We start from the raw sequence: 26,393 nt of genomic DNA on the forward strand, positions 1-26,393 counted from the left end.
AACTGTTTCTCTAAACTCGAACTGGTTTATTCAACTGTTTCTAATCTCTATTTATCACATTGCTTAACATAGTTTTCGTAATTCTAATGACTACTTATCCTGCGTGTAACATAATATTATTTATAATTTGAAAACCTAACCTTTCTAGCTTTGCTTGCACATTCATCAACAATAAAAAAAAGTGTGTGTGTTTTTTTGCAAATACGTATTTTTCTGTATAAAATCATAAAATGACCCAATTCGTTTTTCACAAAACTAAAAACAATAAATATACAAGAAAACCCTTTCCACGGGTCAGTTACAAATCAAAGGTACTGTAGCGGTAGCGACACTGTTTCGTAAACTCCCACACCATCTGCTTACCCGTCTTTTGAAAACATAATATTGCTTTATTCGGTTTGTCTTTTTTTAAACTTCTGTTGAATGGTTTATGGTAACTCCAAGTCTTCGATTAACAAAAAAACTAGTCGTTTCTGTGTGCAAATATCCTACTTGTACCAGGTGCAATCCCTCGCGCCGTCGCCACTCTTGCTTGTTTTGTAACCAAAGATTAATAGGTAAAAACTCCTCAACTCTCCGTTTTGTTAAAAAAATCCGAAACTCACCAAGTTGAAAATATTTTAAAACAAATATATCCCTAAACGTTGCGCCACGTCACGTCACGCTTCAGCTGACCTTTTTGATCATCTTGACCAGCTCGGTGTAGAGGATGCAGTTGCGGCTGCGCGGTTTGCAAATCTCCCGATGGTCCAGGTGGACGCCACACACTTCACCGATTCCCGGGTCTTCAAATTAAAAGAATGACCGTTTAATTTGTGAAGAATTATGACAGTGATGGTAAACCTACCAGCTGAATCGATTCCAACGATGCGCAAATACAGTACGGACATCAACGTCAACGCCGTCTCCACGAAGCTGAACACGTCGATCTTGAGGTGGCCACCGCGGTACAGTGCCACGAAGCGGCGGTGAAGCTCCAGGATGCTGGCACAATCTGCAGAAGAGAAGATCGCGATCAGTCTGTTTGCCTTCTAAGATCAAACAAATAAGTACTCACTCTTCTGAATCTCGGTCAGCTCGACGGACTGGCGCAACAGGGGCAGGTTAAAATCCGCCAGCGGAGAACCCCTGTGCGGGACCGAGTAGAACAGGGTGCCTCGGGACGAGCGCCACAGCGGTTCCGCCGCCGGTCGGCCACTCTCCCAAGCGTCCACGATGATCTGCTTGATAAAGATGCCTCCCTTCGAGTGGCCAACCCACACGATCGGATGACCCTTGCCAACGCCCTTCGCGATCAACATGTCGGCCATTTCGCGGGCGCGATCAACGAGGTTGGAGCTGTTGGAGAAATCGTGATCGTGGGGTTAGTTTCGGGTGAAGATCACTTAGAGCGCGATCACTTACCGATTCCGCTTGGTGATCCACACCGGTCGCCACAGGTACGGATCGGTGGTGTAGTTGATCGAGATGACCCGCACGCCGGGACAGTCCAGCGGAAGCCAATCTCCGGGCCAGCAAGGTGACCACGAGTCATCCTTCCGTATCTTGGGCTTCCGTTTGCCGAGGTGGCGCTTCTCCGTGAAACCCTGGGCAGCGATTCGGCTGGTTCCTTCGTCCTCGATCCTCAGACGGAACGTCGGAAAGCTGTACTCCATATCGTCCGAGAAGTGAACCTCGTCCGGTTCTCCGCACTCGTACGTGTACCGCCGTTTGGCGATCTTGTACGATGTAGTCTGCTGCATCTCTTCAGGCCCGTCGACATCATCGTACTCATCCTCACTGTCACTGTAATCAAACGAGCGTTGCTGCTCGACCTTCAACTTCTTGGACTCGTGCGGTGGGGCAAACAGATTCGCTCGTGAGTGCCGCTGACGCTTCGGAGGCCGTATCGGAGGCTTCGGAGGTCGCTCAAAGTGTTCCAGCTTGCCTTCGCTGTTCCACAGACCCTGCTTCCACGTGTTCACCAACGACCCATGTAGTCCATGGATCAACACCACGTCCGCCCGGATCGGTACACCTGGGGGAGGTTCGGCCAACACTACCAACTCGACACACTTCTCCGGTAGTCCCTCCAATCCCGGTTTGCTCTTGCTACCCCGTCTCGCGGCTAGTGACTGCTTTCCGACCTCGATCGCATTCCGTCCTCCGTTGGTCCCGGAGTCCTTGCGCAGCTTGATGACTCTCAACAGTGGATCGATCCGGTGGGCCACTACAAGCAGAATCAAAAGCCACGTTAGATACGACTCATCCCGGATCAGCTCCAACAGGGGGAAGGTTCGCGCCGGAAGCGGTTCTGGGGCGTCCGTCCGAATCATTCCAAGTCTCAACCACGACTAAGAAGTCCTCCCGCAAGCGAGCCCAAAAACAAAATGCTGTTACGTGTGGGCTGACAAGCCTGTTGAAAAACGTAACGAACAGTTCGTGCTAATTGGATTTCTGAACTCAGCTGATGACGACTTCTGGAGAGAGTCGTCGGAGTCGTGGCGTGCCATCGCGTGCCTATTTTTACCCACTTAACTATTGATTTTGCAAATCAACGCCGCAAAACATTTTGTCGATGAGACACTTTCTATCGGAAATTTAGCAAAAGTTAATTTAAGATTTCCAAGAATTTTACTATGTAAATAAATGTTTTCTTAAATTCATACAAATTTTCCATAGTTTGCAGAGATTACAGTTAAGAGGCAGTATTTGTAAATATTGCTCGGTTTGTTCTAGGGGTCGTATCGAGGTGCTCCGATTTGGATGAAACTTTCAGCGCTTGTTTGTCTATACATGAGATGAACTCATGCCAAATATGAGCCCTCTACGACAAAGGGAAGTGGGGTAAAACGGGCTTTGAAGTCTGAGGTCGAAAAAGCATAAAAAATCTTAAAACTGCTCGCATTTCCGTACAACTTCATCATTTTCAACTCTCTTAGATGCATTCGAAAGGTCTTTTGGAGCATTTCAAAATGTGCCATAGACATCCAGGATTGGTTTAACTTTTTCTCATAGCTTTTGCAAATTACCGTTAAAAATGGATTTTTTTTAAACCTTAATAACTTTTGGCAACAGCCTCCAACACCCATACTCCCATAGTTCAAAAGATAGGTAATTGCATGGACTATAAGCTTACGGTTTTAACTTTTTGGCCAATCGCAGTTTTTCTCATAGTTTTACGATTTTTCTAGAACAAACTTTTTACAACGTTAGTTTTTGCCCTGTAGGCCAAGAGGACGGCACTTTTTGTCTCAATTTTGTCATATTCGGAATCCTCGGAAAATTTCACGTAAGTTAGAAGTATTGGAGTTGTAATTTTTATTTAAAAAATATTTAAATAAAACATTTTTGAAAAAAGAAATAGATCTTATTTACCCTGTAATCAATACGTCAAATGCTGTATCAAGTAGGCGAAACCCTGTTTTACCCCTAATCCAACAAATTGTTAAAAATTATTTTAATTCATTCTAAATGGCAATTTTTCTCATCAAATTTACAACTCCAATGCTTCTAATATACGTGAAATTGTCCGAGGATTCCGAATATGACAAAATTGAGACCAAAAAGTGCCGCTATGGCGGCATACAGGGCAAAAACTAACGTTGTATAATGTTTGTTCTAGAAAAATCGAAAAACTAGGAGAAAAACTGCGATTGGCCAAAAAGTTAACACCGTAGGCTTATAGTCCATGAAATTCCCTAACTTTTGACCTATAGGAAATGGGTGTTGGAGGCTGTTGCAAAAAGATATTAAGGTTTTAAAAAAATCAATTTTTGACAGTAATTTGCCAAAGCTAAGAGAAAAAGTCGAACCAATCCTGGATGTCTATGGCACATTTTGGAGTGCTTCAAAAGACCTTTCGAATGCATCTAAGAGAGTTGGAATTGATGAAGTTTTACGGAAATGCGAGCAGTTTTAAGATTTTTTATGTTTTTTCGACCACAAACTTCAAAGCCCGTTTTACACCACTTCCCTTTGTCGTAGAGGGCTCATATTTGGCATGAGTTCATCTCATGTATAGACAAACAAGCGCTGAAAGTTTCATCCAAATCGGAGCACCTCGTGAAAAACTCGCTCTTAAAGTAAAATACAATTTCGTTGTAATTCTTTAATGAAAAAAACATTCTTGAATTTTCATAACCATTTAAAATAAACAAAAAACTAAAAAAATATCAATTGAATTGATTTATAAAATAGATAAAATTTATCATTAACATTTTATTCATGTACCAGCCTTATTTTCAACCAAGCCAAAATATACCCCTTTTCATTCGCAACAACTCTTCTGGAGACACAAAACATTAAACCATTTTTTTAATGAAATCCAAGTTTCACGTGATCTGGACCAATGTCATTGTTAATCAACAAAATTTAAAAAAATATGACAAATTCAACCATGTCCATCACTTATAGCTCGAAATTCCCCTTTATTACAATTTTGGATTGGAAACTGCGAAAAATGCATTAAAAAACGTTAATTTTTAATTTTTTACTCAAATTAGACTTTAGAAAGCTTTTTTAAAACAGATTTAAAGACGCGATTTATATCTTTTTTTCAATTTTTATTGCACGTCCATGCATTCCCTATGTCAAAAGAAGCATCATTAGTTTTTCCATACAAGTCACCATACAATTTTGGTAGCTGATGGTCATACAAAATACGCATGTTGAAGGATGATTGGAACTTTTCGGAAAAAATAGGCACACGGAAAAAATATTCGATTTTTTTATTTGACTTTTATCACGAAAAGTTAAAAAAAAGTTTTAATTTTTGATATATTTTAGAAGACAATAAAGAAAACTTCTGATGATGCGTGATGGTGTAAAATATGGTTTGGAGATATGAAATTTTGAAAAAATCGTGTTTTTAGGAAAATATCTATAACTTTTGCAATTGAAAAGTTCTTTATAATTTTGTTTGATAATATATTTTGAAGTTATAGCTTCTTTTAGGAATACATTTTTAATTTACTTAGTTTTTTTTTTGTATTTTAAAAATACTTTTTTCAATGAAAAGCAAACCTGAAAAAATATGTTTTGAAAGCTGAGAAATTACAATTTTATTATTTAATCTTAACTATGAAATCAGGAAAATTATCTTTTTGTAGACTTTTTCAAAAGTAAAGCATGATTATTATTATTATTTTAAATTTAAAAAAATCGCAATAGTTTCATTTTTTAACATTGATAATCGGACCATTAGTTTCCGAGATATCGTCTGTTAAAAATAACAGGCTAATGAGGTGACACAGAGAAATCATTATTTTCATCAATTCTAATTAATTGTGAGGCTGTATCTCAGAAACTAATTGCCCGTTTGGTTTTTTCCAGGTGTGCTTGTCTTTTAAGAAATATTTTTAAAATACAAAAAACGTAAAGAAATGGAAAATGTATACTTAAAAAGTGTCTTTAACTTGAAAACGGTGTTTTTTGTATCAAAAAAAAAAGTTTTTTTCGATTCGGGTACTTTAAAAACACAATTTAAAAATAGTAGTTTATGCAACAAGTTGCAAAAAGTGGATTTTTTCAGCACGAGTCGTACATTTATCCAACGAGGTTCACCGAGTTGGACAAATACGAAGAGTGCTGAAAAAATCAAGTTTTGCAACGAGTTCCATACAATATTTTTTGCAATTCCGAAAAACACCCATTGAGTGAAATTTTAAGTCAAATTTTCATGTTTTTTTTGTCAATAAATCGTTTAAATCCATTTTTTTTTGAAAAGTGTTACTTTCGAAACAAGTGCTGAAATGTTCAACTTTTCAGCACCCATTTCAGAGCTGAAAAGTAGAACTTTTCAGCATTTATTTTGAAAAGTTTTGCTATTCGATTCTGTTATTTTTGGTAAAGAAAAGTAGGCTATTTCGTCGATCAAAAATTACAGGAAAAGTAAGTAGTTTCACGACGGAATTGCAAAAAATAATATTTCTTAAATCAGATCACGTACTATGGCTCAGAAGATGTCTTTTTTAGTTCCCTAAAAAATATTTAAAAAAAAATCGAAAACAATAAATAGGGATTTTGGGAATTTCACTCTTGGTGATAAAAATTCATAAAAAAAAATGTATGATCAATCCCCAAAATTGTATGGAAAACCTAATGATGCAAAATGACTTCTTTTACAAAGGCAAATCGTAGAGAATAACTTAACAATAACTTTCGATTGTTGATCGAAAAAATACTTTACTCTACCACTTTTTTAAGAATTGTTAAGTGTTTTGCAATTCTTTGGCAGGAGATTATTCTTATCAATATTTGGACTATTGAGAGTAAAATCACTAATTAAGTTATTTTTGTGATTTTCAAATATTTAAATCATAACTGAGCTAAAATTATGAATTGAAACCTTGAGTTTAAAGAAACACCAATCGAATGACTATTGCAGTTATATAAACATAACTTTTAAACCAAAGACTAATCTAAAATGCAGTTTAACGATACCTAATTTGATTTTCAGGCAGAACAGTGGAATAAATATAATTAACAAACAATAAAAATAGAAACACTAATGATTCATTGAAATGATAACAATGATAACGTACTCATTTCACCACAAGCGAAATCGAGTTATCAACCAACCTTGAACTTTAAAATATTGATTCACCCTGCTGCATCTAGATACATATGGATTTCTGAACAATTGCAATGACATTGTCAAGTTCATGGTCATGGATGGGGGAAACCCCTCCCGTTGTTGCATGCATGCAACACTCCTCGAACATGAAGAAAAAAATAAAATTCCCAATGAAAATGGTGCATCGCCAATAATTGAACAAACATAATTTAAATTAATCGATCGAAGCAAAAGCCCACAACACAGCCAAGTACCCTCCAACAAAACGTGTGCCCTCTGTGACGTGCATTCGAGAATAGGCACTAAATTAACCTATCAATCAGATTTTGTTGATTGCATGGAACTAACCCATACCAACAAGTATATCGGGCAACCGATGCAATTACTATTGGTGCACTTGAACCCCGATCGATACAACTGTCTTGGTTGGCGTAAAGAGCCGGAAATTGTTTCTATATTTACCCTAGAAACCCAGTTGGCTGTTTTGCTGGCTCAGCCGAAGCCCTACCCCAACACAAAAATAAAAGTGAAAAACAAAAACAACCCGGTCATTCCCACTGTTTCACTGTTTCCATGCCGAAATCATCACCTGTTGTCAGCTGAGTTGTCCCTTCAAGAATACACATTTGACTTGCCGTGAACTGATTTTTCCCCCCCAAGTCGATTTTCCCAACGGACTATTCCAGAAGCTACGAATCGCTTTCGCACCATCCAACCCCCCTGCGTGCGGAGCCTACTACGATTGGTCAGCACAGCTGCAGCGCAATGCCACAACGCCGGCTATGACCAGTAATAATTGTAAAGCCTTAGCAATCGATTTCACCTTGAACCGAGGACAGGCTCATCGAAACGGTGTTGGCGGCGAACGCAAACAGTGTCGTCAGTAGGCCGCGACTTTCGCGCACTTTGCGAAACAGCTGCAGCATTCGGAAGCCCCGCAGGCCGTTCCAGCCGCGGACCAGCCCGTGGGAGAGGGGGAGGAGCAGCCGGATGAGGACACCGAGTGCCACCCGGACGCGGTTGTTCGGGGACCTGTGGGAGGAGGAGGAGGAGAAGAGAAACAGTGAGTATGATGGATATTTAAACTCTGTTATGACCGGTTGTCCTTCGTATTGACTGGTTCGTTATGAAGTGTTGGATTTAAATTAAGGGCTTAAGATGGAGCCCACAAGATTACCAGATTTCCATGACACACTTTAGGTTCAACATTGCAGACGTAACAAAAAATATATCTGAATTGATGCACCCTTTTTGATAATTCAAATATTTATAAACAGATGTTGGAAATCGTTGCAACAACTTTCTTTACAAATTCAAGAAATTTAATCTAATACAAATTAAAAAATATTTCATAATATCGTATAAAACAGTATCTTAACCAGCATGGAAATTCCTTGATTATATTGATTAGCCCCATAACAAAACAACTATTAAATAATCATCTGAAGCAACCATGTGCAGTGCACCCACGTTTATCTGTGGACGTAGCAAAAATACTCAAAATTTACTATTTTATTTACTCACAGGGAATTCACTTAAAAAAACTAATTCTGTCGATTGGAACCTGTTCAGGGAGTCCGAATCTATCATACCTTGACAAAACTAAAGCGTTTACTGTCATCAACTTAAAAATGTCGAGTTTTGTTATAAGTCCTTTCTATATCATCGTTGATTGGAAGGCATGGTGACGATTGGGTCGTCGAGTTCAGCGTGGCGCAAAATTATATTTGTTAAACATTAAAATGCACTAGTGTTTATGAATTGAACAGAAAGTCCTCCCCATAGTATCGCAGCTCGGGAGGCACCATCGTCAGGAATGGAACGAAAACGGTTAACTCATATTTTTCTAGGTGGAAATCATTCATTAATAGTTTGGAAAAAAATAATTTTCCAGGATTTGGCAATATGTCAATAAAACTGAATAAAAAAAATAATTGGGTAGAGCCGAGTCTATTTTTAAAGAATTATTTTCAGTGATTGATTTTTTCCAGAAAAGGTACAAACCATACTTAATTTATTAACTGAAAGTTTATCAAACTAATGTTTCTGTACATGTTAGGTTAACTAGAGCATCACTTGACATTTTGTATTTTTTATGTAAATTTTAAGCATGAGAAGAAAAAATATTACTTACAGTCATCCCACATATTCGGAACACCCACATATTCGGAACACTTTTGTGGTAATTTGTCAATAAGATGCAAAATGCTACTTTTCTGCCGACCTTGCTATTTTTAGGGCCTTTATTTGGACATTCTCTTGCTATTTCACTAGTAAAAGTAGTACTTTTTAAACAAAAACTGCATTTCCAGACTATTTTATCCAGAGCGCAAAACCAGGGCTGTGGAGTCGGGTGATGTTTTAAACGACTCCGACTCCGACTCCGACTCCAGCTTTTTGAGATAAGGTGACTCCGACTCCGACTCCGGCTCCGGCTTTCATCTCCAACTGACTCCGACTCCGACTCCAACTCCGGCCTACCAACTCTAGCCGACTCCGACTCCGACTCCGACTCCAGCCTTCAATAAATTGTTAGCTCCGACTCCGACTCCGACTCCACATTTTTTAAATATTTCAAAAGCAAGTTGACTACACTTAAACCCCGATGGTTTGACACCAACTGTTGTCAAACGAACGGGGTCACGTTTTAGTTTGACACCCCTTTTACAAGGAGTTCACACACACTACCAAACGTTTGTTTTGATAGTGTGCGTAAGCGCCGTGTAAAAAGTGACAGTTCGTCACTTTTTAGTTTGACTTCGACCAACTAACGGGGTACACCTCTCCAAGAAGATTTTTTTTAAGTAGGGGAGAGTGGGGAGACTTGATCCCCGGGGAGACTTGATCCCAAGCCTGCATCTCGTCAGCATGTGGGTAAAACAATTAGCTTTGTTCTAGAAAGTTGTGCGAAATTGACTAAAACTCATTGTAGAAAACAAAGAAAAAAAAAGAAAAAATGTTTAGATTGAGTTACTCACATTTTTCTAAAACGAGCTGCAAAAAACTTCCAAGAGATCTTTTTTCTTTGTTTTGATAAGTATAGAAAAGCCTCAAAAATTATTCAAAAAAATATCTTTTATACATGAATTGTTTGATAAACATATCAACTCCAAAACCCTTACGCATTTACCGTCAATTTATCGTCATACTATTTTTACAATCAATTGTTTAAAAAAGTGCGTTTAGGGAGACTTGATCCCTGCATTTTTACAGTCACTGGAATCAGCCTCAAGATTGAATAATTTGGCTGGGTTTTCGTACATAGTTTCCTTCAGTATAGTTGTACATAACTAACTGCAGTTTTAACCATTTTTCAAAAGTTTTGTAAACAAAACTTACCAGCTTTTGTAAACATGCTCATTTTTGGTCTAAAAAAGAAAATTTAAAGTTTTTAAATATTTTACATGCTAAACTTGTTATATTTTGAACACAAACGTACAGGTTGAATGTGAAATTGCTGTATCTTATAGAAAATTTAAAGTTTGGATTTATAAGAAACATTTTGCTTAAGATTTCTTCAAAATGTTGAAAGGGGGATCAAATTACCCCCAACATTTTGAAAATGCCGGTTTAAAATATTTTTTTAAAACGCTTGGCATTATTCGAAGAGTTTATCTGATGAAATACCCTTATCAGCCAAACATAGTTGAATGTTTAAGCTTTCAATTCATGCAAAAAGATCATAGTTTTGTGAGAAATTTACAGAGTTATGTGCGATACAAAAAAAGGGGATCAAGTCTCCCCACTCTCCCCTACATTGCACAGTGCTCCAGATAGCAAAATTAAGTGGAAAATTGATTTTCCGTAAAATTATGAAGTTTTGGAGCTTTGGTGTCTTCAGAAGAGTTGTTGCATATAGAAAGGGGCAACTTTTGGTTTGGTTGGAAATTAGGGTGGTTCACTATTAGGGTGATTTTGAAAATCAAACTTTTCAGGAATATTTTTGGGTTTTTTTTTTTTGTCTTCTAGAAAGTTGTTGAGCTTGCCAATCCAAGCAACTTTGTCGAAGACACCAAAATTTTATCTCGTAATCTACGCCTTCTACGACCAAATTTATAGAAAGCATTTGAGCAAACCTTCAAAAATCAGTTTTTTGAACGTGGCAATTCAGGGTTAATTTTTAGAGAAAAGTGGTATTGGAGGCACTTTTAAGGCTCTAAAAACAAACATTTTTATTATTTGACATGTCAATTTGGACTTAAGGGTGATGCAAATTTAAAACTTAAATATCTCGAAAAGGCGCAAGCCAAATTTTAAGCGCTTTTTTGCATTTGAAAGAGGAGATCCAGCACTACAAACGCTGAAAAAATCTCAGGGGTGTTTTTCTTTAAACTCGAGATATCTTCATTTGAAAAAGTCTAATTTTCAAGGGAAAACCATATGGGACCACCCTAACGAAATTCGAAAATTGTCCAAATATATGTTTTTCCATGTAATTTTGCCCACTGAATCTGAATCTGCTCTCTGAATTGACCCAAAGTGTCGAAAAATCGATTTTTGGTCATGTTTTGGGTTTCTATGTAAAAAAGAGACTGTTCTTAAATTTTGAGATTTATTCAATGATAATTTGCAACGATATCAAAATAGTTTGTCTAAGGATAAACACTTTCAGATTTTAATAGATAAATAGTATACATTAAGATAATCGGTTTATTTACTATATTCAACGATTATTTCAAAATTAATTCAAAATGTGACACATTGTTTTTTTTGTATTTGTTACAAACAAAATTAGCATATTGAGTTCCAAGTAATAGATTATTATATCGTACAATATTTGATGGAACAGTCAGTCAGTGTTTTTCCCGATTTTCAAAAAACAATAAATATAATATTCAATATTTGTATGAATCTCGAAACTTCTTTCCTTAAAAAAACATATTTAAAACTTCAAAGACATTCACTATAGGCGTAAAAGATGACTATGTGTGTACTTTTTTCAGAAAAAAACTGGATTAAATATGGTCAAATTTGAATTGAAAGGGTATATAAGCAAAAGGAAGCAGTCAAGAATCAGTTGAATGTTTCTGACTACAAAACCAATATTGTTTATTTTTTTAGTTATCATACTACATACTTGGGTAAGAGAGGATTAACAGGTTATCATTAAATGATCATAAATAACACAATTAAAGCATTCCAATCACAATAAAAATGCTTAAAAACATAATGGCATCTGTTAAATTTCTTTAAGAAAATGAATAAAAGGGCTACGCAGTGCATGCGACAAAAAAAACGATTGAAAATATACGAAGTTTTGTGAATTAACCTGCATTATAACAATAACAATAAATAATAATTGTAAATAAACAATGTACATAATTTTGTTGAATTTTAGATAACTCCGACTCCGACTCCGACTCCGGGTTATCAGAAATATTCGGCTCCGACTCCGACTCCGACTCCAGCTCATAAAAATTTAGCCGACTCCGGCTCCGACTCCGACTCCAGCTGTTCGAGTTTTGACGACTCCGACTCCGACTCCGACTCCAGGTCCCCAAAAAGACCCGACTCCACCGACTCCGGCTCCGACTCCGACTCCGACTCCACAGCCCTGCGCAAAACACTGCCTGCAAATTGCCTGTTCCATGATTGTGGGATGTTATTGTGCCTCCCACAATTGTGGAACACCTGAATTTAACTGATATTTTCACAAAAAAGTTATCAGGTCATTCATGAAACATTATTAAGCATGAGTTTTACTGGTTTCGCAGTGCGAAGTCATTATTTTGTAAAAAATATGTACTCCAGGAGAGAAAAAAAGTTTGTTTACATCGTAAGAAAAAAGTGTTCTGAATTTGTGGATTTTAAGGGTCAATGTTTTTCTTTGAAAACTTGATATAAAACGTAAAAATGTACAGTCGGTCTATACATCAATCGAAAGATCGCAAGAAAAGCTTTCACATGAAGGTAAAAGCAAAGCATTATGTAGAACTATCGATTTTCTACGATTTGTTGAACATTGGCCGATCTGTAAACTGTTCCGAATATGAGGGATGACTGTACATTGAATTTAACTTCAATTTTTGCCAGAAAGCATCCTACTTGACAGCTCGTTCCAGGGGACCATCGAAAAAATGTTGTCTTGTCAATTTGTTTGTATGCATTTAAATGAAAAAAGCCATTTTGTATCATCAGTTTATTCATATAATTTTCATTTCAAATTTCGCAGTGGTCCATACAAAAATGTTATATTAAAATTCAGAATTTTTGATCAATTTAGTCTCATCGGAAAAGTTGTAGGATGGATGAGGACTACACAAAAAAACACAAGGAAAAATAATTGCTGATTTTAAAAATCGTTTTTTGTCATAAAAAGTTCATTTCCTAAAACACTATTTTGAATAAAACATAAAATTGACCAAACAGTGTTTTTTTAAACAGTTTTAAGGCTGGTACAAATTGTACTTAAATTTTATTTCCAATTTTTGTTAACATTTTTGTAAAAGGTTATTTCTTTCAAAAACGGGAAAGCATGCGCACAATTTTTATAAATTAAAAAAATCTACATTTTTTTTAAATGTTATCTAAAAATTGCTTTAACATGAAAAAGGTGCACTAAAGTACTATTTAATTGCAAATTTGATGTTGTATCAAATAATAAGGTCAAACATTTTTAGCTAAAAATTTCTTAAAAGGATAAAGATTTTTGATTTTACATTACTCATTTTTTATGGAGAGCTGCCAATTTTTTATGGAAAAATGATATGAACAAATTGATGATGCAAAATGGCATCTACAATAAATTAAAGCCCGACAAAAAAATTACGAAAGGCTCATTGCGTAGAGAATTGCTCTACTAATTGATACGTTAAAAAAAACTTTTAATCAAAGCAATTTTTATGGAAATCAGAATGAGTAGTCCTCAGCTCCTTCATATCCATCCACCTTAAAACTGCCAGCGCTCTGTCTGAATCTATCAACAATGTGACAAAAGTTTGAAAAAAGAGTTTTCGCGATCTTCAAATACATCTCTCCTCTTACTGTGACTAAATTTTGCCTATTTAGAGTATTTCTTATTTTTCCAGTGACTGTAGCTAATTTTTTTCTTATCTCGGCGGCCTTTCATTTTATCATTTATTTTTATTTAGGCCGCCGCAAATATTTTTTGATGATAATGTCTCCCGAATGTAAGGAAAAATCACTAAAACGAACATGCAATAAACGATTATAAAAGCAGGCAATTTAGTTTTAAACTTTTTTCAGTTGATTGCACAGAATTTAAAATTTTGAAGTTCTTCGTAAATGGATTGCTGTCAATCTATTTATTTACTTTGAACTCTTGATAAAAAAAATCACAGTAAATGGCATCATTTCATGAAATATAAAAATGTTTAGTTGTAAAATCTTCCTTTTTGAAATAAATTCGTGATTTCAAAATCACTGATATCCTATCTATCTTAGACCAACTTATTTATTTACAGTCGGGATTGATTATCCGAAGCCTCGATTATCTGAAGTTTCGATTACCCAATGATTGATTATCCGAAGGATTGTACGGGACTTCGAATAATCGAAACACGAACAAAAAAATGTTTTCGTTTTTATTTTATTTTCTTGCTTTCAACATCAATTTGGAGTTATGTCACCCAATTTTAGTCAAATTTGAATAGTTGATTGATTCAATATGGGTCATTTCAGGTCAACTGAGTACACTTTTGGACTCGACCTTCACCGATTTGGACCAAACTTGGAGGGAACGTTCATCTATCGATAGTTAACAGAAATCCCAAATTTGGTGCTGATTGGACCATCCCTCTATTTTTGGCACCGCCCTCTTTTTTGACGATTTTCTAAAAAACTTTTTTTTCTTTTAATCATAACTAAGCAAATACTTGAGCAAATTACTCTCTATAATGCAACCTTTATATAGAAAATTGTCCAAGGAATTCGATAAAAATAAAATTTTAACCCTTAAATGCCCACTAGAATTATATTTTAACGTTTTAAGCATTTAAATTCAGTTTTGACCAATTCTTTATATTTTTATTTGTTTTATTTTATCACCATCGTGTTCCCCGAACAATTCTACATAATAATCAATGTAGACCTCAAACTAAAATGAACTATTGGTGAGATACAGCGATTTTACTGACAAAAGTTTGATTTTGCGCAGCACTTGGAAATACATGGTGTACTTTTCAACAAAAAGGGATGAATACCGCATAGTTCTGTTTTATATGTGAGAAACTTATTTCGGATTTGAATTCATAGGACAGAGGGCAGCGCAAAATAAAACTTTTTTCAGTAAAATCGCTGTATCTCGCCAATAGTTCATTTTAGTTTGAGGTCTACATTGTTTATTATGTAAAATTGTCTGGGGAACACGATGGTGATAAAATAAAACAAATAAAAGTATAAGGAATTGGTCAAAACTGAATTTAAATGCTTAAAACGTTAAAACATAATTCTAGTGGGCATTTAAGGGTAAATTGTTTATTTTTATCGAATTCCTTGGAAAATTTTCTATAAAATTCAACATGTAGAAAGTCTTTTGCTCAAGTATTTGCAAAGTTATATTTAAAAGAAAAAAAATTTTTTGTAGAAAATCGTCAAAAAAGAGGGCGGTGCCAAAAATAGAGGGATGGTCCAATCAGCACCAAACGTGGGATTTCTGTGAACTATCGATAAATGAACATTCCCTCCAAGTTTGGTCCAAATCGGTGAAGGTCGAGTCCAAAAGTGTACTCAGTTGACCTGGAATGACCCATATTTCATCACCGCCATTTTGACCGCCATCTTGGGTTTAAAAAATTTAAATCAGTTTAGTGAAGTGAAATTTTTCCGAGGCCTTCGGATAATCGAGTTTGGACTGTAATTTGAAGACGCTTCTAAGAATAACATTGAACATCATCAATCTAATAATGTGAATAAATTTGTATGATGTACCAAAACATTTAAAATCACAATAAAATCTCAAATCCCTGCGCAAAGTTCTACCAACCGGTACGTGGTACGTGTTAAGTAACCTAACACTCGCGCCAACAAAAACAAACCAGCAACGGACGAACAAAAACACACAAACAAGCTGCTCCACAGCAAATGTATACTCACTCCACCATAACCGCAAATCCGTCCGGCTTCGCGCTCAGCTTCATCTCGCAGTCGGCGTTCCTCATGACGAGCTGGTTCACCTCGGTGCCGCCACTTCCGCTGGACGTTCCGGCCGCCTCGGCCACGCAGTGACTGAACACCGTCTCGTTCTGCTGCATCACACTGCTGGCCGTGATGGCAAACTGGATGGCGTTATCGTCGCCGGAACAGAACAACCCGGCCGAGCGGGTTCCGGTGGAATTTCGCCGGGTCGTCGGCTCATCCTGGCCACGGGACAACACTTCCATTACTTTTTTTTCTGGTCACGTTCCCCGCTTGCTTCGACGGAATTCTTCTTATTTGAGTTGAATTTTATTCTCTTTTGATGGTAATTTATACCGGCGTTGCTTAAAATGGTTTCATTTTACATGGACACCCCACAAACACACAAATTGGCACTTGATTTTTTTTTTGCTTACGTATAAACTGGTTTAAACTTTTTTAAACTTGACCGGGTTCTGGGAACCCTATTCACACATGGCGGCAAAAACACTGCAATCAACGGTAATTGTATTCATCAACATTAGCGTCGTCAGCTCCGCGGATCTGGTGCAGCTTCTTGTTTTAGGATGCTTTGGCTTGAGGTGCAGTTATTGTTGTTGGCAGAGCGAATTCAGTTTAATTGAACTTGATTGATCTGTAATGGGAGAAAATTTGCAGAATGAGTTGTTGTTAGTTAGTGTAAATTACTCAATTTGTTTTATTAAATCTCAAGTGACAATTACATCCATTTGGAACTGTGAAAACGTATTGTCAATCTAGTACACATTGAACAGGTGTTCAAGCCGCCTACTTGCTCGTATAAATTCCTTGATCAACTTTCCGCAATCAATCGATGTTCATTCATTTAACCGCCCTTTGAGAGCTGCTTACTCTATGACCAATCATTCCGCATTCCCCTGGAGTGTGTGTGTTTGTGAACGGAACACATGAGTCACGTGCCACCGTCACGTTGCGTTTCATTAGATTGCATAAAACAATAAACTAAACTGCCCCGTGCAATTAATAATGGTCGCAGTAGGCCTCGTTTCGTTTCCCTCGCTGCCAATTGATGCCAATTTATAATGCACAAGATTCGCGCAAATGCCTCGTGGTTGAAGGGAAAGAGAAAAGAAATCTCGCTTTGCTCGCAGACAAACACACCCCAGAAATCAATGTTATCAGCTTTGACATGTTGTGTATGTGAAAAAAAAAGCGCGAAACATTGAGTAAAAGTACAATGCCGGGAAGATAATCTTTTGAGCTTTTGACCTGTTGACGGAATGGATCAGTGAAGCTCGCAGATAAGTAGGCTATGTTGCGTGCGGAATTTTAGCAGTTAGACCATGCGGCCAACCTTATCTTCAGAGGCCTACTTTGATACACCTAGCTTAGCCAAAAACAATTACATAAAAGGAAATTTCTAATCCCAACTGATCAAATTCCCACCATTTTCAAAATGAGTAATCATCGAGCGGGCAAAACTAAGGGTCATCGTTCTTTGCTTGGCATCCTTTCCGTTTCTTCTCGCAGTCGAGAATGTCAAGATGTCGCGCAGCTGTTTATACATTATAAACCTACAAAATACACGGACACACATTCACGGCGTGGCAGTTTCTGTCGCGAAAATGGGTTGGTTGGACTGGTCTCCTTGCGCTATTTTCAAACACAGAACCGTGCGCTAATGAAGAGTGATAATCTGCCGGGGCGTCGACAAAGAGTTGTAAATTTTTGCGCTTATCAGTCATTTTTCGCGAAGCGGTGAAAAATGTTTGAAAATAATTAGAAAGCAAAGTTGAAAATTTCCCGTGCGATAAAAGTTTTGAAAATGTCTTGGTCATTTGAAGTTAGATTAGATTTTTAATAAATTTAATATAATTTTGAAAATCAAACTTAACCAATAATAAATATTTATTTGGCCATCAAGGAAATTGATTTCATTTGATTTTTTTATTTATACTTCGTGGGAGCCTTCCCTATGACCGAAAAAGCCATTTTGTGTCATTGGTTCGCCCATTTGACAGTTGCCCATACTAAAAAAAATTGTATCTTTTGGAGGAATTTTCAAATCGATTTGGTGTCTTTAGCAAAGTTGTTTGTATTGTTGGGGACTATTTAGAAATGAACAAATACAAGAAAAAATGCAATTTTCTTAATTATTTTTTTTCATAAAAAAAACTTTTACCTAAAATCCGTATCAATTCATGTTCAACAAAATGTTTTGGGATTATTCCCAAAACTTTATTTCACAAAAGCAACATAAAATCAAGTTTACAATCGAAAAGTACTTCACAGACATTAAAATAAACGTTTTATGAGGTTAAAAATTAAAAATCAAACTTTAAATGGCTTAAAATTAAAATTAAAAAGGCAAACTTTAAGTGGCTGTATCTCGAAAACAGAGCATCTAATAAAAAAAATTGAAAGTGCTTTGAATTTGATTGTATATTGAATTTTCCAATAAAAAAAAGAATCATAACTAAACGGAACTTGTTTTGTCGTATGTTTCAAAAGTTGTAGGTTTTTTACTTTAAAACAGAAAAACACGGATTTTGGGAAATTGATTCTTTGTATAAAAAAGTTTATATAAAAATCAGCAAAATTCTTTTCGAATTTCTTTTTTTAAATAACATATATACAAACTACTTTTCAGATTTGAAATAATGCAAAATCTTTTTGTCGATTCGATTTAAATATTATTTGAATTATCAAAAAAGTATTTTAATCTGGCCTGAACTAAAAAACAATATTTTTTGGGTTAAAGATAGGAAAACTATTCTTATGACCATTTGAAAATTATAAACTAGTTTGGGAAATTTTGATTTTTACGTCAAATATGACCCATTAGGCCTGAATCGATTAAACCACAATAATATTTAAAAAAAAAACAAACAGTCGTGTTAGTAAGAATTAAAATTGATATTTGGGAATTTTTTTTAACATTTCAATTTATTTTTAGCCTGCATTCTGTTGCTTTTTCATTGCATGATTTTTTTTTAATTTCAGCAAAACTTCCATCGACTGATTTTTTTTTTTTTTTGAAAAACTTCCATTGACTGAAACAGTACTGGATGATCCGGTGCAACATTTTTTATGCATAATAAACAACAAAATAAGAAAATAAAATAATATTTTTTTATTAACACTCAATTTATAGCTAGACAACACCACTGACTGGCAAAAATGGCGCCCAGATTCACAACAAAGACCACGCTTGCTGCGATGACGGTAGGGTTTCCCAATCGTGAACACGAAAAAAAGGCCGTCAAGTTTTTTTTCTGTTAGTTTCGACAATCCGTTTACTGTAGGTATATAGTCAGTGCTGCATATCCACAATACGAAAAACATTGGCTGTTTGGTTCGAGAACAAGCAAAAACCAAATCCGCAAAACCTCAAGTCGATGAGTTAAGGTAGTTACCAAGGCAAATCGAAGACTTTGACCATCGTTTTGGTGTTGGGTAATTAATTTATTATTTACTCTGGGGGCCAATTTGGGGCCAGTCGCTAGTTCAAAGTGTAAGCAAACAACTGTCGTATTCTAGTTTATTTTTGGTGGAACAATATCCCACCTGAATGTATCAAAACACATCAATCATGTTTCTTGGCAAACAATTACCTTTGGTATGTTCAACTTCCACGATGCTCGCGCAGCCTACTTCAAGAGCAAATTACACTCACAGACAACACCGCTCAATAGTTACTATGGCTTGCTTTGCTGTCACCAAAAAAAAGGTATCACCATTCTCTAAATAAATTTCGAAAAAACCGGCCCTCGCTAATCCGAACATAAACAAGCCAACTGCGATTAGTTTGCGTTGAGCATTTTTTTCCTTTCTGTTATGCACGATGGTCAAGCGTGTTTCTAGCTTTTCATTGTTATAATTCGCGCCGCGCTCACATATGTGTGAAGAATAATTTATGTGTATATCTTGTCCACAAACACACACACAAACACAAAAAATGATCGCGATCGGCGAAGCGCCCGCGGGTCCGCCAACTACCCGCGCGACCTGGCAGAACGAGAACCAAACCGCCGCCGCGAAAGCTCGACTACGACTGAGCGCCTCAGCGCAACTCGCTCGGCCCGGATCCTTCGGACGAGGCGTAGAACGAACCAAATCAGGGGGGTCAGTCGGAATTTGAGTTATTCCTCGAAGAAGAACCACCCTAGGGATGGTGAACTCACCAATATATTTGCAGTACAGCTGTTCTCTTATCAGGTATCACACGCACACTGAGTCAGTTGCGGCTGATAACAGTAAGTTTTGTTCAAGTGATGCACGATAAGAGAAACAGCCTCGACTAGGGTAGACAATAAAAAGCTGAGTCCAAATTGTCACCAAGCGGTCAGAAAAGTAAGCTAATCCAGCCTAATCTAAGCCGCCTACTCTGATAAATTTCTTCAACATTCGAACGGAAGCTTTTCCAAAGTCAACGCCTGCTTATTATCACGAAACGTTAAATGCCACCTGAGAACGCAAAGAGCGAACTGGCCAAGCCTTCTGCGCTGCGAACTGCTTAGATGCTAAGAACAGATCGTTAAACGTTCAATCATCTGTCATTTGAAGAGAGAGACAGAGAAAAAAAACGCACCGAACCGGTTATGCAAATTCTAGTTAAATTCAACCTGTGCTGGCTGCGAGAAAGAGGAAATCTTTTGAACTCGTTAATTATAGCTTCAACTCCTCCCTGGGGTGGATAATTACACAATTACTCAAATATCTCCTCAAACAAAAAGCAAATTTTTCCCTCCTTAACAGAGTGACAACTCCAGGAACCGCTAATTGATAGATTGAAAATAGTTAACTTTTGAACTGCATCACCACCACAAAAGCGTTGAGTGCGGAACATCAACCCGTTAAATGACATTGAAAAGCGTGTGCAACCTGACAAGTGACTACACACAGCCAGATAACTGATCTAGCGGTCGCACTTCCATACGGGAACCGGTTTCCCGGGTAAACATAAATCCTTGATTAACCCCTTCTATTGTTCGTTGAAGGGGTTTTAAATTAGAAAGTCGCGTTTGAAGAATAGTTGAGTTTATTATTTTTGTAATTAATATTTCTTATTCAACAATCAACAACATGTTATCGTGTTAACACTCAATCAATTTTGATATTTATTATTTTCACAGATCAGCAAAATCTTTAACCTTCAGATATTGCAAAATACTGGATACTTGTTTATCCTTGATCACACCTGTAATATTTTATTTTGGGTTAAAGACTACAGCGATTCATTCTGTATTGGATGTAAAACTATAATAATGTTCAAAAATCCAACTTAACAAAATGTTGACCAAATAAAGATGCCACATTAATGGAACAAACAAACTACACAGTCAAATAGTTGAATATTGAGAAAAAAAAATATGGTTGAACATCACCTCTTCTTTGACTAATTTGTCCTAAAATAGTGTGTGACAAAGTGAAATTCAACAGAAATTGTTCTTCCTGACTAAATTAAAAATTATGTTACAGAAACAGGAGAATAATCGCGAGCTTATAAAAGCAATCAAAGTTCCTTCTGATCTCGTGTACCAATAAGCAAAAGTTGTTTGAATCATCCGAATCATCATCAATCCTGATTTTTTTTAGATCAGTGGTGATAAGCTTTCAAATCATTTGAAAAGTGGAAATTTCAATCAACCGTGGGAAACACGTTGATTCAACGAACTAGGTTATCACCAACAAGGATGTTTACTAACTCAAATAAGGTCAATAGAGTGAAACCGTGAGGAATTCCAGTCCGTTATACTGCCCCTGATCACATAAATGTCCCATATGCATTTTCATCGATTTCGAGTTATTGATGCAGTTTGGTTCAAAATCGTGTGCTCTTTCAAAAGAGCATATAACATCCGGTACTTTGTTCTAGAAATCAGGAGAAAATCCAGTTTTTTCGCGAAAACTTAACACGTAGCCTTATGTATGGGACAAACTTCAAATGCATTTTTCTCAGCTTGCTGTTTTTGCATATGGGACATTTATGCGAACATGGGCAGTATACAGGTCTACAAGTTCCCTTTTTTATATTCGAAGTATTTGGTCCTCATAATCTTCATAACTTTTTTTTGCAAAGTTAAAATATATACAATTCCCCACGAAAACAGCATGAAAAAAAACAAAAGTCTTTCAATTTCTAAAAATTTAGTACCCAAACATAGGTCATCGCTAAAATTTTGAAGTTAGCGCAGTTTTTGTGAAAAAAGTTGATTTTTTGCCGATTTCGTCATTTTACCGTTTTCACGCGCGGCTATATTTTTTAGGATATTTTAGGTAACATATCGAAAAAATAGTGAATATCTATTAAGAAAATTCTGAGATATGATTTGGTTAAAAAAAATATCGGAATTCGGTACATTAATTGAACATTAAGCACCATGCGTCTCCAGCTAAATTTAATGAGATCTCATTTCAATGGAGAAGCGTGGTATTTTTGGTTTGATTGATATACCGAAATCTTTTTTTTTTTTTCAGAAGGTCATATCTCAGAATCATGTTAATGGATATTCAACTTTTTTATGTCGGTGCCTGTCAGAGTAAACTGGAAACACTCAGTGTTTACATTCGATTTTAAGACCTAATAAATAGTCCAGTTTTGATCTATAAGTGTTTTCAGCTATGATTTTAAAAGTCCAAAGTATTTATAATAAGAAAACCAACTATCACCTAACTTGAAAATCACATTAAACGCATTTTTAGACCACTCTATATTTCGTTTAGACCCTAATAAGGCCGTTGCAAATTTTTTTTTTAAAGTTTATGTCGCCCCCCCCCCCCCCCCCCTTCAAAAACGATTCGAAAAATCAGGAGGCAAAAAAGTATTTTTTCAAAAAACTTCAAAATTTTAAAGGAAATAGAAGTCTAACCAACTGAAAACAATTAGAAATGCATTTTCCTGCGTTTAAAATCATATTTAGCATGTGGGTAATTCTCCGCCAACTCACACAGCAGTTGCCCCGACCCCTCTTCGATTTGCGTGAAACTTTGTCCTAAGGGGTAACTTTTGTCCCTGATCACGAATCCGAGGTCCGTTTTTTGATATCTCGTGACGGAGGGGCGGTACGACCCCTTCCATTTTTGAACATGCGAAAAAAGAGGTGTTTTTCAATAATTTGCAGCCTGAAACGGTGATGAGATAGAAGTTTGGTGTCAAAGGGACTTTTATGTAAAATTAGACGCCCGATTTGATGGCGTACTCAGAATTCCGAAAAAACGTATTTTTCATCGAAAAAAACACTAAAAAAGTTTTAAAAATTCTCCCATTTTCCGTTACTCGACTGTAAAAAATTTTGGAACGTGTCATTTTATGGGAAATTTAATGTACTTTTCGAATCTACATTGTCCCAGAAGGGTAATTTTTTCATTTAGAACAACATTTTTCATTTTAAAATTTCGTGTTTTTTCTAACTTTGCAGAGTTATTTTTTAGAGTGTAACAATGTTCTACAAAGTTGTAGAGCAGACAATTACAAAAATTTTGATATATAGACATAAGGGGTTTGCTTATAAACATCACGAGTTATCGCGATCTTACGAAAAAAAGTTTTGAAAAAGTTGGTCGTCATCGATCATGGCCGTTCATAGTCACCCGCGACAGACACGGACGACGAAAAAAGTAACTTTTTCAAAACTTTTTTTCGTAAAATCGCGAAAACTTGTGATGTTTATAAGCAAACCCCTTATGTCTATATATCAAAATTTTTGTAATTGTCTGCTCTACAACTTTGTAGAACATTGTTACACTCTTAAAAAATAACCCTGCAAAGTTAAAAAAAACACGAAATTTTAAAATGAAAAATTTTGTTCTAAATGAAAAAATGACCCTTCTGGGACAATGTAGATTCGAAAAGTACATTAAATTTCCCATAAAATGACATGTTCCAAAAATTTTTACAGTCGAGTAACGGAAAATGGGAGAATTTTTAAAACTTTTTTAGTGTTTTTTTCGATGAAAAATACGTTTATTCGGAATTCTGAGTACGCCATCAAATCGGGCGTCTAATTTTACATAAAAGTCCCTTTGACACCAAATTTCTATCTCATCACCGTTTCAGGCTGAAAATTATTGAAAAACAACTCTTTTTTCGCATGTTCAGAAATGGAAGGGGTCGTACCGCCCCTCCGTAACGAGATATCAAAAAACGGACCTCGGATTCGTGATCAGGGACAAAAGTTACCCCTTAGGACAAAGTTTCACGCAAATCGAAGAGGGGTCGGGGCAACTTTTCCCAATTTCGTGTGAGTTGGTAGAGAATTACCCATGTCTGGGATCGATCAAAAATATTTTCAATTTTTGTGGAATTCCAATGTACAGCACCGCAAAAAGTTTTTTTTTTCGGCGAAAAAAACAATCTCTTCAATACTTAGATATTTTGAAAACTAATGATTGCAAAACAACTGGGCAGGTGTAAAATGCACTTTAAAACACTTTTTTCATTCAAATGATGAGACCAGGGCTTGTTATTTCAATTTTTATATTTTTTTTATTTTTTTGCCCCCTCCCCCCCCCATCTTGACTTTTTTAATGTAATTTCAATTGAATATTTAATGCATAATAACAATGGTATTGAATTCCTTTTGAACTTAAATTATCTTCAAAGTGTGTTCCCTTTTTAAAAATTCTGGAGGCATGGTTCTCACTGTTGCTGCACCGATAAACAAGTAGGTTTGTCTCTTTGCAATTTTCTCTTATCACCTGTCTTGTTGTCTATGTTTAGATAGTGTTATCATGACAGTGCATCGTGATTGTGAGTGCGTGTTATCACTTCCAGATAATAAGCTTGAAATCACATTAATGTGTGCGAAGAAAGTTTGCATTAAAAGGCAAGATAAGAAAAAAGCCAAAATTTATTTTCGTCGCTTTACATAACCCATTAATTTAAAAAAAAATTCAAGTATTTACAATTTCAGCTAATTTGTGTCACCGGAAAGTTTTCACCACCTATTACCACTAATAATCAGTTTTGTCACATCACAAGCCAAAAAACGCAAGTCATTTTCCACCAAACCCTGGTCCACGATCTATAATTACGCGGAATCGAACTGCTTCTGCTGTCGTTGCTGCTGGTCTATCCTACCTGAGCTGCCTCCGGGGCCCCCACAACACATCTGATGGATTCGCTCCAAGTGTCCAAAAAAAACTGAAACCGGTTCCACGACACGCACTCTTGAACAGGCACTTTGCCGCATGCCGGCCAGATGTGCGTGTTTTTTTTTTGTGTTGTTCAAATTTGCGCCTTCTTTAGACCAAAAAAAAAGAGGAATGAAAAATTTCGACTTGCCGAAACGCACACGCACGCAAAATTAGCTCTAAGATTTCCTTTACGGCCTGTTCTAGTGACAGAGTCCCGTACCGTACTGACGCTAGGCGCACTACGCACACGCAGTAGGCGCGTGTACTAGCGCGACACTCGATAAAGAAAATCGCCGAGCTGTGTTGTGGGTGTTGTGTTGTGACCGCAGGGCGGTCTGTCACACACAAAGAACGATGTAACACCACAATCATAGCAAGCCAAATGAAGATAGAAGGCAAAATAGACTACTCTTGGTCAAGGGGGATGACAGCTAGGGGTGGGCATTTAACCAAATTATTTTTCAAAAATCATTTTTAAGTGGAACTTTTAGATTTGCAATATTTGTTGATTATCAGTACTTTATAGTTATTTTTTTCCTTTTGAACATCTTCAGTTAAGCAAATTAATATGTCACAAATACATGCAACATATGATCCAAGAATAGTGCATTAGTAAAAATAACTTAGCCATCGTTACTTTTTTCGGAATGCTAAAAAGCAAAACTTTCTTCAATTTCTCACGCTCAATCGTAACCAAGGCTGACTTAAATACAAATTACACCCTCATTTCCAAGCCTACACTCTTACATCACAAAGAACGAGCTATTACCTCACAAAGTTCGGCTAGCCTTCCGATCCGATTAGCGACCACTTTGTACACTTTCACTCCGCAGACTCACGTCCATCTGCCCCCCAAAAGTGACAATTGGCCGCCCCCAACATTAGCGGCGTCGGCACGGCTTCCTCACGCGTGAAGAACCACGTGCGAGTGTTTTTTGCTTATTTTGGCGCGCCCTCTCTTTGCAATTGCAGCACAACCGATTTACAAATACCACCCAATCTGCACCCCTCACAACAGTCAACGAAACCCGCGAACCGAAGCAGGCGCCGACCGTCGTCCGTCCGCACGAGTCGAATCTAACCGATCAACTAATCGCACATCCAAGCAGTCCGCGACGCGACCACAATGCAAAAAGATGATGCTCTCCTAAACTGGCGTCGCGACGTAGCCGACGTCTCCGACCTGTGGAGCAGCACACGTGTGTGTGGTAGTAGGCTGCGGTGAGCTGTGTTGAACGGGGGGTTATGTTGACACAAACAAAGAGCCGTCATTCAGTTTGAGGGTTTTTGGACGTGTCTTTGTTTTGGTTTTGGCCGTTAAAACGTGTTTTACAGGGGGAAACTTGTCTATCAATATTAGTTTTTTTTACTACACTTGAGTTGGTGTGGGCACTGTGTAAAAATAACTATTTTTTAATAATTTATGAAACGCTCAAAAATTATCAGCAAAATTCACATTCATTCTAACAAAGCTAAAAAAACACAAAAGTGTATGTTCTTACTGTGCCATGCAAATTACTTTACACAAACTACCAAAAAAAACGGCCCAAAATTTATTTGCTTCACTAGTTTGCGTGAGCTCGCAGCAAGCCAGCATAAAACCCGTTCCACATGCCGTCGCAGC

The 26,393-nt window shown here is 36.7% G+C and overlaps 1 protein-coding gene across 3 annotated transcripts; it reads right to left on the reverse strand.

Annotated features, from left to right (window-relative positions):
• On the reverse strand, positions 1–25,852 carry LOC120428928 (uncharacterized). 3 transcript variants are annotated; one of them, XM_039594069.2, is made up of 7 exons: positions 25,539–25,852; positions 15,611–16,286; positions 7,380–7,588; positions 1,405–2,209; positions 1,058–1,338; positions 848–994; positions 1–785 (listed from the first exon to the last, which is right to left on the reverse strand). In XM_039594069.2, exons 2-7 carry the CDS (start codon positions 15,895–15,897, stop codon positions 667–669), a joined length of 1,848 nt encoding a protein of 615 aa, XP_039450003.1. In that variant the 5' UTR covers positions 15,898–16,286; positions 25,539–25,852; the 3' UTR covers positions 1–666. The 3 variants fall into 3 exon arrangements, with proteins under 3 accessions (XP_039450003.1, XP_052563653.1, XP_039450004.1); XM_052707693.1 differs by lacking the exon at positions 25,539–25,852 and adding an exon at positions 24,714–24,872; XM_039594070.2 differs by lacking the exon at positions 25,539–25,852 and adding an exon at positions 19,246–19,688.
• Between the last annotated feature and the right edge of the window lie 541 nt (positions 25,853–26,393).

Source organism: Culex pipiens, chromosome 2 (assembly GCF_016801865.2).
Source record: "Culex pipiens pallens isolate TS chromosome 2, TS_CPP_V2, whole genome shotgun sequence".
In the NCBI taxonomy this organism is placed as follows: domain Eukaryota; kingdom Metazoa; phylum Arthropoda; class Insecta; order Diptera; family Culicidae; genus Culex; species Culex pipiens.